This window comes from Entelurus aequoreus, linkage group LG07 (assembly GCF_033978785.1).
Source record: "Entelurus aequoreus isolate RoL-2023_Sb linkage group LG07, RoL_Eaeq_v1.1, whole genome shotgun sequence".
NCBI lineage: Eukaryota > Metazoa > Chordata > Actinopteri > Syngnathiformes > Syngnathidae > Entelurus > Entelurus aequoreus.
The window spans coordinates 37,896,850-37,912,453 of record NC_084737.1 but is presented as its reverse complement, the minus strand read 5'-3'; the positions used below and the strand labels follow the sequence as shown (position 1 = coordinate 37,912,453).

Sequence of the window (15,604 nt, the reverse complement as noted above, 5' to 3'; positions counted from 1 at the left end):
CTATTGCCCGGTGAGTCGGTCTTGTGTGGGTGCTTGGGTCTCGCGTTGTGGTGTACATCTGACTACACGCCACTCACAACGTTATCTTCTCCGAGTCACAACAATGACATTGTCGTTGTGACAGCGCGCAGGTGCGTCCTCGCTCTCCTCAAGTGACGGTATGATAAGAGCGCACTGTCACAGAGCACTCTCCAGTACTCCCTCGGGGGCATCCAAAAAGGGTGGGTACCCTGAGCTGCTGTTAGGTGCGTAGGCACAAACAACAGTCAGGACCCGTCCCCCCACCCAAAGGCGGAGGGAAGCTAACCTCTCATTCACTGGGTTAAACTCCAACTTGCAGGATTTGAGTCGGGGGCCAACAAGAATTGCCACTCCAGTCCGTCGTCTCTCAGTGCGTGCAACGCCAGAGTGGAAGAGAGTCCGACCCCTCTCGAGAGAACTGGTTTCAGAGCCCTTGCTGTGCATCGAAGTGAGTCCGACTATATCTAGCCGGAACTTCTCCACCTCGTGCACCAGCTCAGGGTCCTTCCCACCCAGTGAGGTGACGTCCCAAAAGCTAACTTATGGAGCCGAGGATCGGACCGTCATGTGCCCTGCCTTCGGCTTCCGCCCAGTTCACACTGCACCTGATCTCTATGCTCCCTCCTTCGAGTGGTGAGCCCGTTAGAGGGGTAACCTACGTTGGGTCTTTGGGCTGTGCCCAGCTGGACCCCATGTCCACCAGGCGCTCGCCATTCATCCCCACCTCCGGGCCTGGCTCCAGACGGGGGCCCCGGTGACTCGCGTGCAGGCGAGGGAAATCTGAGTCCTCGTTTTTTCTTCTTCATAAAGGTATTCAAGCTGCTCTCTGATCCCTCACAGAGGACCTGTTTGTCTTGGGAGACCCTACCAGGTGGTATAGAAGCCCCCGGACGACATAGCTCCTAGGAGCATTGGGACACTCAAACTCCTCTACCTTGATAAAGTGGCAGCTCAGAAAGGAGAAAAATGTTAACATAAAAACTCTAATAGTTAGACCAAACATTTTTGCAGCACAAACTAGCACAAATGAATTGTACAAGTTTGGGGAGATTTGGACAAGGTGGGGGGGGCTAACTTCACACAGGTGTGTGGAACACACTAACCTTATGATGGATTTATGCACTCTTGAAGTGGCGTGATAATACCTAGTAGTCACAATAATTAATTAAAATTGAGCGCATGACACAGTAAGTTGAATGATCCAGACACGTTTGTTAGTGGATACTTTCTAATACGCTTCTGTATTAGAGACTTTGAATCTGCAAATAATATGCAAGTATAATTATTTGATACTTGTTTGTATTGACAAATGTCGTGTTTTGGACTGCAGTATTGTTCAATGCAGATCACTTATTATGTCTGCCGAGCTTATGTGCTATTTTTTGCTTAGCTGTTGTGTAGCTGTTTTACTGATATCAATATTAGATCGGGACACCATGAGCTATAACCACAAGTTGAACTACAAAGTGTTTAATAAAGACTATAAAGATGGAACAGTATATGTATAACAAATATATATATTCTCTTTTAGTGCTTTGTAGGTACACACACACACACACACACACACACACACACACACACACACACACACACACACACACACACACACACACACACACACACACACGCACACACACACACACACACACACACACACACACACACACACACACACACACATACACACACACACACACACACACACACACACACACACACACACACACACACACACACTAAAAGCAGCATGGTTTATGATAGTTTAAATGGTCGACCATACTTGAGAAACAAGGTCAGTCTGTCAAAGGATGCTGCTACTGTACTTCTTTGTTGTTCCATCTGGCAACCTAACTTTGGCTTGTCAAATCCTACTGACGCCACCAAGTTTAATAAGTTATTATTTTTGGCGAAAGTTAAAACAAACTTGAGTTACCTTGAGCGTCATTCGACAGTAGTCGGCTGGTTCTGAGAGGGAGGACCTTGATGAAACTGATGCCTGTTCTCTCTGCTATACTGACATCTAACGTAAGGTTCTGCACAGGCTGGCCGGGCCTCAGACCAACGCTCAGCTCGTAGCGGCCAAGTCGACGAGGTAGCAGATCCTCGTAAGTCAGGCAGAAGGACATTCGAGCTCCTGGCGGTACGCTCACTGCTACACGAAACTTCTCAATCTCCCTTTCTCTGGAGGAGAACAGTGGAAATAAATAATCATAGCTGTTGGAAAGTAACATGGAGTTTAACATGGAGGACTGTGCAAAAGTATTGGGGCACAACAGTCTTTATTGTTTCAATGACATTTCTCATAAGGTACAGCAAGTCTGTCTTCACGGGCCAAGGAAGATTTTTGGTGAGGATCTTTCAATGTTTGTACGGCATGCAAACGATAATTACTGTGTTCAGCACACTCAATGCACCAGGAAGTAGCCTGCTAAGTAACAAACAAAGACAAATATGAAACGATACCAATCTTTTTTCACCTGCTAGACGCCATACAGGGATGCAACGATTAACCACCATGCACCTATGGAGAGACACGCTAGTAGGCAACATTAGCTTAAAAATGGCAGCAAACAAAAAACAAACAGCAACAGCCAGTGACCATTTAACATTAAATATTGCGTCTTTATGTCTGTGTTGAATAAACTGTAGGCATTGGAAGTTAATATAGCAAGTGTGACACATAACAGAAGAATCTTCACAGAGCAGAGGTCACTTTTATTTGATTGCAAGAGAGAGACTTTTTGTTTATATTTAATAATTTGTTCTGTTATTATGCTGTTATTTGATAACGGTTATTACAAACAGTAGTAAATAACAAATCAAAATCACTAAGGAGTGTTTATGATTTTTTTTTTTGTTGTGAAATTAATGAAGGCATTATATTTTTGATAATCGAATAACCGTGATTACTACTCAGACTGTAATCTTACAGGCACAGTCTATAATAGTTGCATCCATAATAGTATGTGCAAATCTGAGACCTAAGACTTTTGCACAGTTCCGTATGAGCTTATGTTATTTCTCATCAATCCGACACTGACTTGGTGGCGAGAAGTCCTGCTGTTTTTCCTTGCTTCTTAGCAGCGTCGTATATTTTCCTGGCTGTGGCTCGTTCCTTCACCTGGGCTGCGTATACCTTGCTGTTGGAGGTGCTGAAGGAATGGCGGAAAGAGGGAGGAGAAATGTCTTAATGTGAGAAACATGCTGCAACTTACCTAAATTGTTACAAATGATTGATTTATCCTGAGTCTTTCAGAATTAGAGATCACAAGCACAAACACACATGTTGGTTGTTAAGTGTTTGCGTGCATATCGTGTGAAAAGAAGTTGTGGTCATAAACGGACCATGCGGAAAAAGAGTAATTTCCCTCCAAAAACATGACTCCTGACAAGAGGTCATGCAGACCCATAATGTTTCCACGAAGGCAGCACCCAAGAAAATCCCAACCCAAACTCATAGTATGATCCACTTTACTCAGCGGACTTCCTCATTGCAGCTGACCGCGAGATCACATGAATAGGTGCTAAATTAAGGTCAAATCCCTTGAATGAATACATGGCAAGAAAAAAAAACTTCAAACACTAAAATAAACAAGCAAGCATGAAATGCGTCTTGTTTTAGTGTCGTAGCCTGAGAAGGTATGAGTGGAAAAATGGAGCTTGTGCTTTTATTCTGAAAAAGTGAAGGAGCGGCTGGGCATTGAAGAACAAAGTCTTCTAAGTTTCACATACGGAAATGGCACACACGTTACACAACTTTTTCCCTCTGGTTATTTGGCAACGTGCACAGGGTCCAAGTGTGTGAAGAAATAAATAGGTGCTAGTGACTGAGCAAGAAAGATGTGAAGGTTGTAAATAGCGGGGAAAGTTTTAGATTCACACATTGTTACAAAGTCTCAAAGCAGCAGCATCTCCGCACGCGTGGATGTGTGCGAATTTGGCATCTCCCACTTGGCAGCAGGCCTCAATAAACTGTGCCGGGGAGGGAAGTGGGACTGGGCAAACTCCTGTCATTTTTCTCGGCCTGGATTCCACAAAGGGGGCATTCATGTGCTCTTAGGTTCCCCTCCTTTTAACCTGCTTCCGCTCCCAAATCTAGAGTCGTGATGACTGGTGGCTGTTGACTTATTTGTTTTGTTTATATTTAGTAGCTTTTAAATGAGTGTGGTTCCCAACACCTTTAGTAATCAAATCATGAACGTCCCCTGGGCGTCTTACATAATTCCTATGAACTTATATCTAGCTCTTGTACAGTGCTGGTGCTGTTTTTGAGGATTAAGCGATCTGCAAATGAGGACATCCATCGGAGAAAACCATTCAATTTACTAAGCTGCTGTGTGAACGCTATTGGATCAGGACATTGTTAGAAATTGCAGTATTGAAGCGCCACAAGAAAAACTTTCTCTGTAATTTGTGCATGTTTTACAGTCCGCCAATTGTAATTTCCGATTGTGCATGTTGGAAAAACAGAAATGGAGGATGTCAGAAAGGGATGTCCTTACATGGAGAAGTTGGAGATGAAAGCAGAGGAGGGCAGGTCGACCTCGAAGGCAGCCTCTTTGGTGATAGCCAGCTGGTTCCATATGGAACTGTGGACCGTGGTGACAGCATAGCGGGAAACCACGGAACATTTCACGTGGTAGTCAGTCACCTTCAGCTGGTAGACATGAAAAAGTTGGTGAAGGTCATTTTGAAAGAAACAAACAAGTACGTACAGTGATACCTCATCTATATATTTTGAGATACACACTGTCTCTTGGCTTTTTGTTATGTTTTAACAGACCCTTCTACGTTGCCACTTATTTCAAAGTTCTGGACCTTAAAATAACATCTACATGTAAAATGTCCCCCAAAATAGACAGTAGTGATTTTAGACTTGTTTCAGCACACTTTCAGCTCCAAAATGTGGGCGGGTCTGCATCAGCCTGCTGACGTCATCTGCAGAAGGCAATTTTATATTGCATAGTATGTGTTTTGGTAGCATCTTCATCTTGTATCCTGCTATTTTTTACAGAGAATTTGAAGGAATTATCAACTGTGTCTGCCCAATGCGTTGTTGCAGGTTGAAGCAATACAACTAAAAAAGGGTCAGCCTGCATACATTTCCAAATGATGGGAAAATTAGCAAAGTATGCAACAACCAATCAAATTGCCTCGTGCAAAATTGGACGGACCAAGTGAGAGGAGTGTGAATTGCAGCAATTATTTTAATGATTCCGACTTTGAATAAAATAAGCTTTGGTCGGAGTTCGGATGGAAAACATTTTAAAGACTCAAGTCAAACCTTTGAGTGGAGAAAGATAGAGTCAGAACATGCAGGAAAAGGAGAAAGAGTGGTCAAAAACGAAACAAAAAAGAGGTAAGTAGGGCGGTGGCTCAGATGGTAGAGCGGCCATCCAGAAACTTGAGGGTTCCTGGTGCGAATCCAGCTTCTACCATCCTCGTCGCTGCTGTTGTGTCCTTGGGCGAGACACTTCTCCCACTTACTCCGAGTGCCTGTCACACTGGTGTATGAATGTAATTGTATGTTTAGTGGTGGTCGGAGGGGCTGTAGACGTAAACTGGCAGCCAGGTTTTTGTCAGTGTACCCCAGGGTGGCTACAAATGTAGCTTACTATGGAGGTTAATTTGTGTCTTTATTATGAAAGCTTTTTTATTGACACAGGATTTTTTTGCATTTGAATTTTGTGCAAACATTTTTTTACATCAAATTATGATAACAATTTCATTGAAAAAAAAAATCAGTGTATTAAAAATCAGTGTTCAAAAATTCAATTTAAAAATATTCAGTGTATAAAAATACAATATAAAAAATTCAGTGCTGAAAAATTCAGTGTAAAAAAATGTGCTGCTTCAAAAAGGAAGACTCACTTCCGGTAAATTAAGACTGTAAATCAATCCTGTCTCAAAATCAGCCAATGAGGTGTCAAGCTTGAAGTCCCGTGACAGGGGTCTTGCAAAACAGCATAAAAAAGACAGTTAACTGGGCTACCTGGGTATAATACAATATAATTAAAATTTTAATTCAGCCCACAAGATATTTTCAAACTATATAAAACATTCATATTGGTTACAATCTGGACTTTTGAGTGACATACGGTTGACATACGGTTTCATGAAGCTGCCCACCGGGTTAAACCCAGATTCCGATCTAACAAAGGTCTTAACTCATTCTCCTTCTATGCCACATCAATATGGAATGCACTCCCAACAGGTGTAAAAGAAAGGGCATCTCTATCCTCCTTCAAAGCCGCACTAAAAGAACACCTCCAGGCAACTTCAACCCTTAACTAACACCCTCCCCCTTCCACATCCCACCTCCCCGGATTGTAAATAATCAAATGTAAATAATCAAATGTAGATACTTATTCTTATGCTTTCTGATCTCTCTCTCTATGTCCACTACTTGCTGTACATATCCTACCAAGTCAGTCCTACACTGTTTCAATGTCCATTTATCTGCTGATGCAATTGTTGATGACTGAAGTGTTGATATCAACCAAACCTAACCCCCCCTCCACATCCCACACCCCGGATTGTAAATAATGTAAATAATTCAATGTATATACTCTGATGATTATCTTGTGTGATGACTGTATTATGATGATAGTAGGGCTGCGAATCTTTGGGTGTCCCACGATTTGATTCAATATCGATTCTTGAGGTCACGATTCGATTCAAAATGGATTTTTTTCGATTCAACGCGATTCTCGATTCAAAAACGATATTTTCCTGATTCAAAACGATTCTCTATTCATTCAATACATAGGATTTCAGCAGGATCTACCCCAGTCTGCTGACATGCAAGCAGAGTAGTAGATTTTTGTAAAAAGCTTTTATAATTGTAAAGGACAATGTTTTATCAACTGATTGCAATAATGTAAATTTGTTTTAACTATTAAATTAACCAAAAATATGACTTATTTTATCTTTGTGAAAATATTGGACACAGTGTGTTGTCAAGCTTATGAGATGCGATGCAAGTGTAAGCCACTGTGACACTACTGTTCTTTTTAAAAATTTTTTTTATAAATGTCTAATGATAATGTCAATGAGGGATTTTTAATCACTGCTATGTTGAAATTTTAACTAATATTGATACTGTTGTTGATAATATTCATTTTTGTTTCACTACTTTTGGTTTGTTCTGTGTCGTGTTTGTGTCTCCTCTCAATTGCTCTGTTTATTGTTGTGTTGCTGGGTCGGTTTTGGAATTGGATTGCATTGTTATGGTATTGCTGTGTATTGTTTTGTTGGATTGATTAATTAAAAAGAAATAAAAAAATAAAAAAAATAAAAAAATAAAAAATAAAAAAATTAAAAAAATAAAAATCCATCCATCCATCCATTTTCTACCGCTTAAAAAAAATCGATTTTTAAAAAATGAGAATCTAGATTCTGAATTGCACAACGTGAGAATCGCGATTCGAATTTGAATCGATTTTTTCCCACACCCCTAGATGATAGTATATATAATATATATACTATCATCTAGGGGTGTGGGAAAAAATCAATTTGTACATATTCCGTACAATTGACCACTAAATGGTAACACCCGAATAAGTTTTTCAACTTGTTTAAGTCGGGGTCCAATTAAGTTAATTCATGATACAGATATATACTATATATATTAAATATAGTATATATCTGTATCATGAATTAAGTTGGATCCCGACTTAAACAATTGACCACTAAATGGTAACACCCGAAATTAAAAAAGTTGAAAAAGTTATTCGGGTGTTACCATTAAGTTGTCAATTGTACGGAATATGTACTGTACTGTGCAATCTACTAATAAAAGCTTCAAAGTCATGATATGGCAGCGAAATTGACTGTGATACACAATGCGACCAGCAGATGGTGCTCGATAATGATCAGCGTTGCTAACTCGCCGATTTTGTTGCTAAAACTGGCGACTTTCCAATACTTTTTTGGTCAACAGCTACTAGTGAAGAATCCAGCGACTTCTGCTGTTGTTATTGGGGACTTTTTTGTGTCTTGGAGACTGAGGTGAAAGCGTCATCAACGAGTAGTGTCAGCTGGTGCTGCGAACAGAGCGGAGAACCTCACAGGAAGGTTCGTGCATTTGTCGTCTGGACTTATAATGTGCATTCCATTTGTGTCGGAATTTCCGAGTTCCTGGTCGGAAGTTTTGACTGAAATTTTAAATGCAAATGTTTCTTTAGTGTCACACTTAAATAAATGACCTAATTTGATGTGTCTCCTGTACACAGCCTCTGTCACTAACTCACCTCGAAATCGTCTGTGTGTGTCACTCTGTCAAAAGTTGAACATCTCGCTAGCTAGCTGATCATGTCAGTGCAGAGAGGAGACCCAGATGCAAATGAAATGCACATGTGCAAAGCTGACACTGTTTTCGCCTTGGTTTAAAGAGCGATATGTAAATATTTCTTCAATGTCATGTGTGTCAGTCTAATACAAATCACTACAACGTCCCAATTCCAGCCTTCATGTTAATGAGCCACTCTTAGATATGGTTCCTTAGTAAATATCACAACCCAAAATTGATCAAATTTGATAAATGCAGAACAACATGTATTATAAACAACTAATAAGCAAAAGAAAAAAAGAAATCTGGAGTTTTAATCATTAATATCATTTTTTAAACTCGCTTTTGTATCCCTCCTACAGTGTCCATTTCCATAAATAATGCAAACGAGGCTATGAGGTCATCTAGGGACTTCTAGTGACTTTTAGGACAGCCAATAGCTACTTTCCTGGCTGAGGAGTTGGTAACACTGATAATGATGTTCAGGTAAAAGTAACGAAGAAGTCATGTTTTAATGCATTCATGGAGGGAGGAGGACTGGACTCTCACACTATTATGTTAGATCCACTATGGACTGGACTGTCACAATATTACGCTAGATCCACTCGATGTCCAAGGTTTCCCATTGTCATCCCATTGGTTTTTTTCATGTCTGTGTTGATCATGTTTTTGTTTGGCCATGTGCTGTTTGTTTTTGGACACTCTTAGTTCCTGGTTGTTCACTCCCTTGTTTTGTTTCCATAGCAACTCATTAGTTTTCACCTGTCATGTCACGCACCTGTTTCACGTTTTGAGTCACGCACCTGTTGTTTATCATGTCTGTGTTATTTAAGCTTTTCATTTTCTGTTGGTCAGCCTGGCGACATCACACATTCTTGACTCACCCTCATGCTGATGTTCCATGCTGCCTTTTTTCATGCTTTTTCTCGTTCCAAGTAAGTTTTCTTTATTCAAGCCATAGTTGTGCTAGTTTTGTTTATGTCCATAGTTCTGCCTTTGTGCTAGTGTTTTGTTTTATTAGCCAAGTTTGTTCCCCGCCTTGTGCGCGCCTTTTGTTTATACTTTTTATAGTTTATTATTAAATCATGTATTTAACTTCACGCCATGTCCGGTCCAAATCATTTGCACCACGGGAGAACAAACCACGCCTTAGTCCAAGTCGTGACAGTTTTAGCTTTTTCTTGCCCTGATGTGGGATCTGAGATGTCGTTGTGGCTTGTGCAGCCCTTTGAGACACTCGTGATTTAGGGCTATATAAGTAAACATTGATTGATTGATTGATTGATTGTTCACAAAACATAGTTTGGTCATTAATAGATGAACAACCCACTACGGTGACCATAGGAACAGTGATATTATATTGAATAAGTGGATGTGTTTTATCTTTTTGCCTTTATTTTTCGCCATGTTTGTCAATCATCTTTGTTGCTCTTGCTTGATTTTAAAAGATGTCGATGAAGGAGGTGGTCTGCAGTGGAGGAGCAATGTTCATATATTCTCAATGTTCACTGTTTTATTGTTTATAGTTAATGTTGTAAATCCCACATTCTGTATGTACATTCGAGTGTCTTTTTCCAGTAAAAATCTAAACAGACCATCTCAAAAACAGAATGAACTTTAGTTATTTTACTGAATTATATGACAGTCAGAATGTACATAAAAATATAGAATGTGGGATTTACAATATCAATTATACTCAATAAAACACTGGATATTGAGAATAAAATAGACCCCCTCCTTGATCGACATCTTTTATAATCGCAAAGGGTAAAAAACATCCACATATTCGATATAATGCATATTATATCAAATATGTGGATGTTTTTTACCCTTTGCGATTATGTTTTGCCGTGTTTGTTGCTCTTCCTCGATTATAAAAGATTGTTGTTCTGCAGAACTTTGCTGTAGAATTCTGTCTTTGTCTGACCCTCGCTATGGCTTTTTTGCTCTGTAAACAAGCCCAGCCCACTCTGCCCCACTGGGTTTGTGCCTTTTTTGCATGAAGCTTCGTATGTCACTCAAAAGTCCAGATTTTAACCATTGGAATAATTTATATAGTTTGAAAATATCCAACGGGCCGCATTGAAATGTTAATTATATTGCACTATGCCCAGGTAGCACAGTTAACTGCCCTTTTTATGCTGTTTTGCAAGACCTGTGTCACGTGACTTCCAACCTGACACCTCATTGGCTGGTTCTGAGACAGGATCAATTGCTTAATTTACCGAGTGATTCTTGCATTTTGAAGCAGCAAATTTTTTTACACAGAATTTTTATACACTGATTTTTTTTACACTGAATTTTTGTACACTGAATTTTAAAACACTGAATTTATTTTCAATGAAATTGTCAGCATAATTTGATGTGAAAAAAATTCAGTCCGCAAAATTGAAACACAAAAAATTAAGTTACATGAATTCAGTGTGTAAAAAAGCTTTCGTAATAAAGACACAAATTAACCTCCATATGTGCTGAGAGGAATAAGTGGATGATATTCTTTGAATTGAAGAAATAATCAATATTATGACTGACCATGGTCGACTTAACGAGGCAGTTCAAGCGTACCAATATTAGTCGGCAGACTCTGCACCATACTGAAAGCGCCAGCCAACTTTTGTGCCACTAAAAGCAACGGACATTTATTCCTGAAAATATGGAGATGCTGATGGCGTGTACCCTGTCAAAGTCAGCTGGGATGGGCTTCATCTTACCCGTGACCCTAATGAGGACAATATAAGATGGGTGGATATTTATTATGACTCCACAGTGTTGGTAAGCTGCCAGCAGTGACATGAGGCCTGAGAACAACTGTGTCCCAAACACAGAAACATGTTTGTCCTTCTTTTTCCTTGTAGGGAATGCTCCGATTACCTCTAACAATTCAACAAAACAACACAAAGCGGCTCCCCACATGGACACTGTTCCTGTTACCCTCTTCTTGTTTACGTGGGCCATGCTGGCGCCTGCTTGAAGCAGTGTGGTCACTGGCCAGAGAACACTACAACCCTGCAGAGCATTGGGACACGGCCACATCAGCCAAGCATGTTGGAATTTAGGCAGGTCCTACTTTACTAAGTGTTGTAGTTGCAGGCAGGGGTACTTTTTAAACTTTATCGTAGGATTTTAATTTAATTTTTGAATGAACAGAAGAAACAAAACAAAAAACACTGAAAAAGATAAATGTGTGTGCAACTGCGTAAGTGTTCTTTGCAATAAACACAATTCAGTGCTTTGCAATTTATGGCATCGACATAGAAACTTACCACTGGTTTGGCTGGTTTGCTTTGACGCTTTCCTCTCTGCAAGAGAAACAAGGAAAGCATGAGAATAGTTGGAAGAAAAACACGGTGAACTTGGAGCTATAAGAAGACAGCTAATGATGGGTATAAGTTTGAAGTTGTGGCCACAGTCTGGCTCTGTGCGCCATGAATCACAACCATTCATGAATGGCGGGGAAATAAATACTCTCACTGTACACAGGGAGCGGGAGGGCGAACGCGTGGGTTTCAAATGTTCATTTGGCACACAAGTCATTGCTGTGTCAATACATTACCACACATCCGGGACATTGCTGGCTATTTAATGCAAACACAACTTTTATTAGTGGAAACTGTATGGGGAAACATACAACTTCTACTGCTGTATGTTTGATCACAGATTTTGTTATCAGGAAAAGTTGATGAGTGATCATTTAACAAGAAATATACTGTTTGCGGTTATCCGGGATGGCATAAAGGAAAATAGTCCTCACCTTTAATAGGAGGTTTTGTCCAAGATGAGCCGAGTAATCCCCTGATAATCCCTCTTGCACATAAAACAGGAAGAAAAACATCAAACACTGGATGCTGAAGTGGGTCTTTTCCATGATAACGCAGGTTTTAGGCGCTGCAAAAAGAAATTGATGTCCTCAGGAGAGACGCAGCCCGTACCTCACATTTTAACTGCTACTACTCAGGCTTTGCACTTGGAGACTCTCCCCTCCCTCCTTCCTCCCCTCACCTCTAAAAACACGCGTACTCCTCATTAGACCTTAATATCCGCTAGCTGCACACTCAACTGATGGCGACCAGCGGGGAAGTTCAGTCAGAAAAATAGCCAGCGTCAAGTCGGTTTGAAGACTGGAAATTTCACGCACTGCTGCCACTGGGATCAGCGAGTGAAATGACGGATTACTGACATGCTCAGCTATTTCAGACAAATTCCACCCCACACTAGAGTCCTCTACCACACCACAGTCCTTCCACTGTTTTTACTTGGAGACACACAAGTAGACCTCACAGGAGTACGTCTGCATTGGAGCATGTCTGCAGGTCTCAAGTCATTAGTCAAATTTATTACTGTAATACACTACAGCCTGTGAAGGTTCAACCTGAAATTTCACACAAAGGCCAAATAACCATAACTTTTTGTGAGTACTTTATATACCGTATTTTCCGCACTATACGGCGCACCTAAAAACCTCCAATTTTCTCAAAAGCTGACAGTGCGACTTATAATCCGGTGAGCCTTACATATGGACCAATATTGAGCCACAACAAACCTAAACTTCATTTTCATAAAGTTTAGGTCTCGCAACTATGGTAAGCAGCCGCCAACTTCTTTTTCCCCCGTAGAAGAAGAAGCGCTTCTTCTTCTACGGTTAGCAGCCGCCAACTTCATTTTCCCCCGTAGAAGAAGTTCTTCTTCTACTGTAAGCAGCCACCCCCGTAGAAGAAGAAGAAGCGCGCGGTGCATGCTGGGCTATATGACTGCGCGAGGCGTTCTGTTTTGATTTCTATTTGTTTGTTTATGTAAAGACCCCAAAATGGTTCCTATTAAGAGACACGCTTACGACGCAGATTTTAAACTTAAGACGATCAGTCACGCAGTAGAACACGGGAATAGAGCAGCAGCGACACTGACTCCGCCGGGGCATGTTGGATGCCGTATCCGCCCAACTGTTTAATTCGGACACTGAAGAAGAAGAATTCGAAGGATTCGTGGATGAGGAATAACTTCATAAAGTTAGCTTTACATGTTTATTTTGTGTGCTGTGTTGTGTGACATTAACGTTAGAGCAACGTTGAGTTATTGATATATTGTTATTGCTCTGCACTATTTCGAGTGTTACTATATTGTGATTGCACTAACATTTGATTTACCGTAACAGTATCACTGTTTTTTACGTGTTTATTGAATCAGGGAAAAGTTCCCCTCCACTATGTGATATAAATGTTGCACTACATGTTATACCTTGCTGTTGTTAAAAGATAAACAAAACACCACGTCACTGACTTTACCTCAGGGAAAATAATAAAACAGCTGTTTATTAATTTTGGGAGTGAACAGAGTTGTCAGAACGCTGGTTTGTAATCTATTAATAAAGTTTGACTGACCTTTCTGACTGTTTTGTTGACATTCCCTTTAGCGCAGCTCCATCTAATGGATGCATAGGTGCGCCTTATAATCCGGTGTGCCTTATATATGAACAACGTTTTGAAATATGCCATTCATTGAAGGTGCGCCTTATAATCCGGTGCGCCTTATAGTGCGGAAAATACGGTACTTGAAATATGTCAAGTGAAACTAGAGTTTAAAACAAAGAAAAATGACTTCATGCCATCCCCACATACATTAAGATTATGTCTAATACTGCACAGGGCACAATGTTTTCAACATATGAGTTGTCACACTGGGCAGCACCGTGGAACAAGGGTTAGTGCGTGTGCCTCACAATGCGAAGGTCCTGGGTTCGATCCTAGCCTCGAGAAATTTCTGTGTGGAGTTTGATGTTCTCCCTGTGACTGCGTGGGTTCCTTCCGGGTACTCCGGCTTCCTCCCACTTCCAAAGACGAGCACCCGGGCATAGGTTTATTGCCAACACTAATAATTGGCCCTAGTGTGTGAATGTTGTCTGTCTATCTGTGTTGGCCCTGTGATGAGGTGGCCACTTGTCCAGGGTGTACCCCACCTACCGCCCGAATGCAGCTAAGATAGGCTCCAGCACCCCCCGCGACCCCGAAAGGGACAAGCGGTAGAAAATGGATGGATGGATGGAGTTGTCACACTTTACTCAGTAGGTGTTTGGGTTAGCAACAGCACTAGCACCAGAATTGTGTTAGAATATTTTAATGTTCTGTCCATTTGGGAACTTCTTGTGTCACTCAAGTCAAAAAAAGCAGTTTTCCTGAGGAGGCATGGTGTTTGTTTGTATTAAATAAACGACACACCGGATGAGAAATGGCATCTATTAGAGTGGAAGTCTCTATTTGTGGAAATATGACTGTCCAAGTCATACGTCTGTTCCAAAGTTTATTGGCCCAACCACAAATTATTTAAAGTCATGTAGTTGGAAGTTTCAAGCAAATTCTAAGTCTCTTACAAATAAACTTGATATGCTATCTCTTTGACACTGTAGACTTATAGTCCAAAACCACAGGCTAGTTTGTTATCTTCTAACTTAAGCAGTCCCCGGAAGCTTGGTCCAAGTCTTAATCAAGCCAAAGCGGCACAATAAAAATGGCAAGCAAGTGTGGAATAATTAGGTCCATACCTGAACCAGCTCAGTCATTTAATAGTACAAATCTGAATCTGAATCATTGATACCAAGTGGTCCAGCCAGATTGGACGCCAAATTGTGGAGGTCTTGCTCCTCCGGGTTCTCTGGACCACCAATGATGGACATTACAGCCGTGTTCATCTTTGCGAACAATGATTTATTTTTCAATAAAGGGTGCTTTTCAGCCATGTTTAAGTTTCTCCACCATCAACAACCTCCTCTCTTTCCCGACCACTGCCTTTAACAGAGCGACAGGTGATCAGACAAACACTCACAGCTGTGTCATCTACGCACCTGGCACTAATCTCGAAACCGATCCTGACACACCCCGCTTCGCTGCAGGTCCGCCTACCCCCCCCTTTGGTTGAGGTCCATACCCATTCTTTCAAAGGGGACCTCCATGAGCGGCAACGAGCGCAAGGGCGCCTTTGGGGTGGCCGCTGGGTTCACCAGCTGACAGTCCGGGCAAGCAGCACACCAGCGGCGCACGTCTGCCCGGATGCCCGGCCAATAGAATCGGACCATGACCCGATTGAGTGTTTTATTATACCCCATGTGGCCAGCCATGGGACTGTAGTGTGCAGCCTGGAAAACCATTTCCCGGCGGCGTTTCGGGACCAACAATTGGGTGATTTCCTCTTCTGTTTGAGTGTCATGGCTCACTCTGTATAATCTATCTCTAATAACTGAGAAGTGAGGGAATACCCACGCTGTTCCCGGGCGCACCAGCTGACCGTCGATGTAATCCACCTGGT

The 15,604-nt window shown here is 41.3% G+C and overlaps 1 protein-coding gene across 4 annotated transcripts in view; it reads right to left on the bottom strand.

The window, feature by feature from the left end:
* itih6 (inter-alpha-trypsin inhibitor heavy chain family member 6) overlaps positions 1-15,604 on the bottom strand; it is a 33,531-nt gene that overhangs the window by 17,575 nt on the left and 352 nt on the right. The window contains exons 1-6 of one of the 4 annotated variants that reach the window (XM_062053494.1): positions 12,311-12,425; positions 12,063-12,196; positions 11,575-11,610; positions 4,524-4,678; positions 3,063-3,173; positions 1,955-2,202 (exon numbers count right to left, since the gene is read on the bottom strand). In XM_062053494.1, coding sequence (XP_061909478.1) covers positions 1,955-2,202; positions 3,063-3,173; positions 4,524-4,678; positions 11,575-11,610; positions 12,063-12,196; positions 12,311-12,335 — 709 coding nt within the window. In that variant the 5' untranslated portion in view covers positions 12,336-12,425. Of the gene's footprint in view, positions 1-1,954; positions 2,203-3,062; positions 3,174-4,523; positions 4,679-11,574; positions 11,611-12,062; positions 12,445-15,604 lie in introns of those variants that run through there. The other 3 variants (XM_062053490.1, XM_062053493.1, XM_062053491.1) reach the window with 3 other exon arrangements.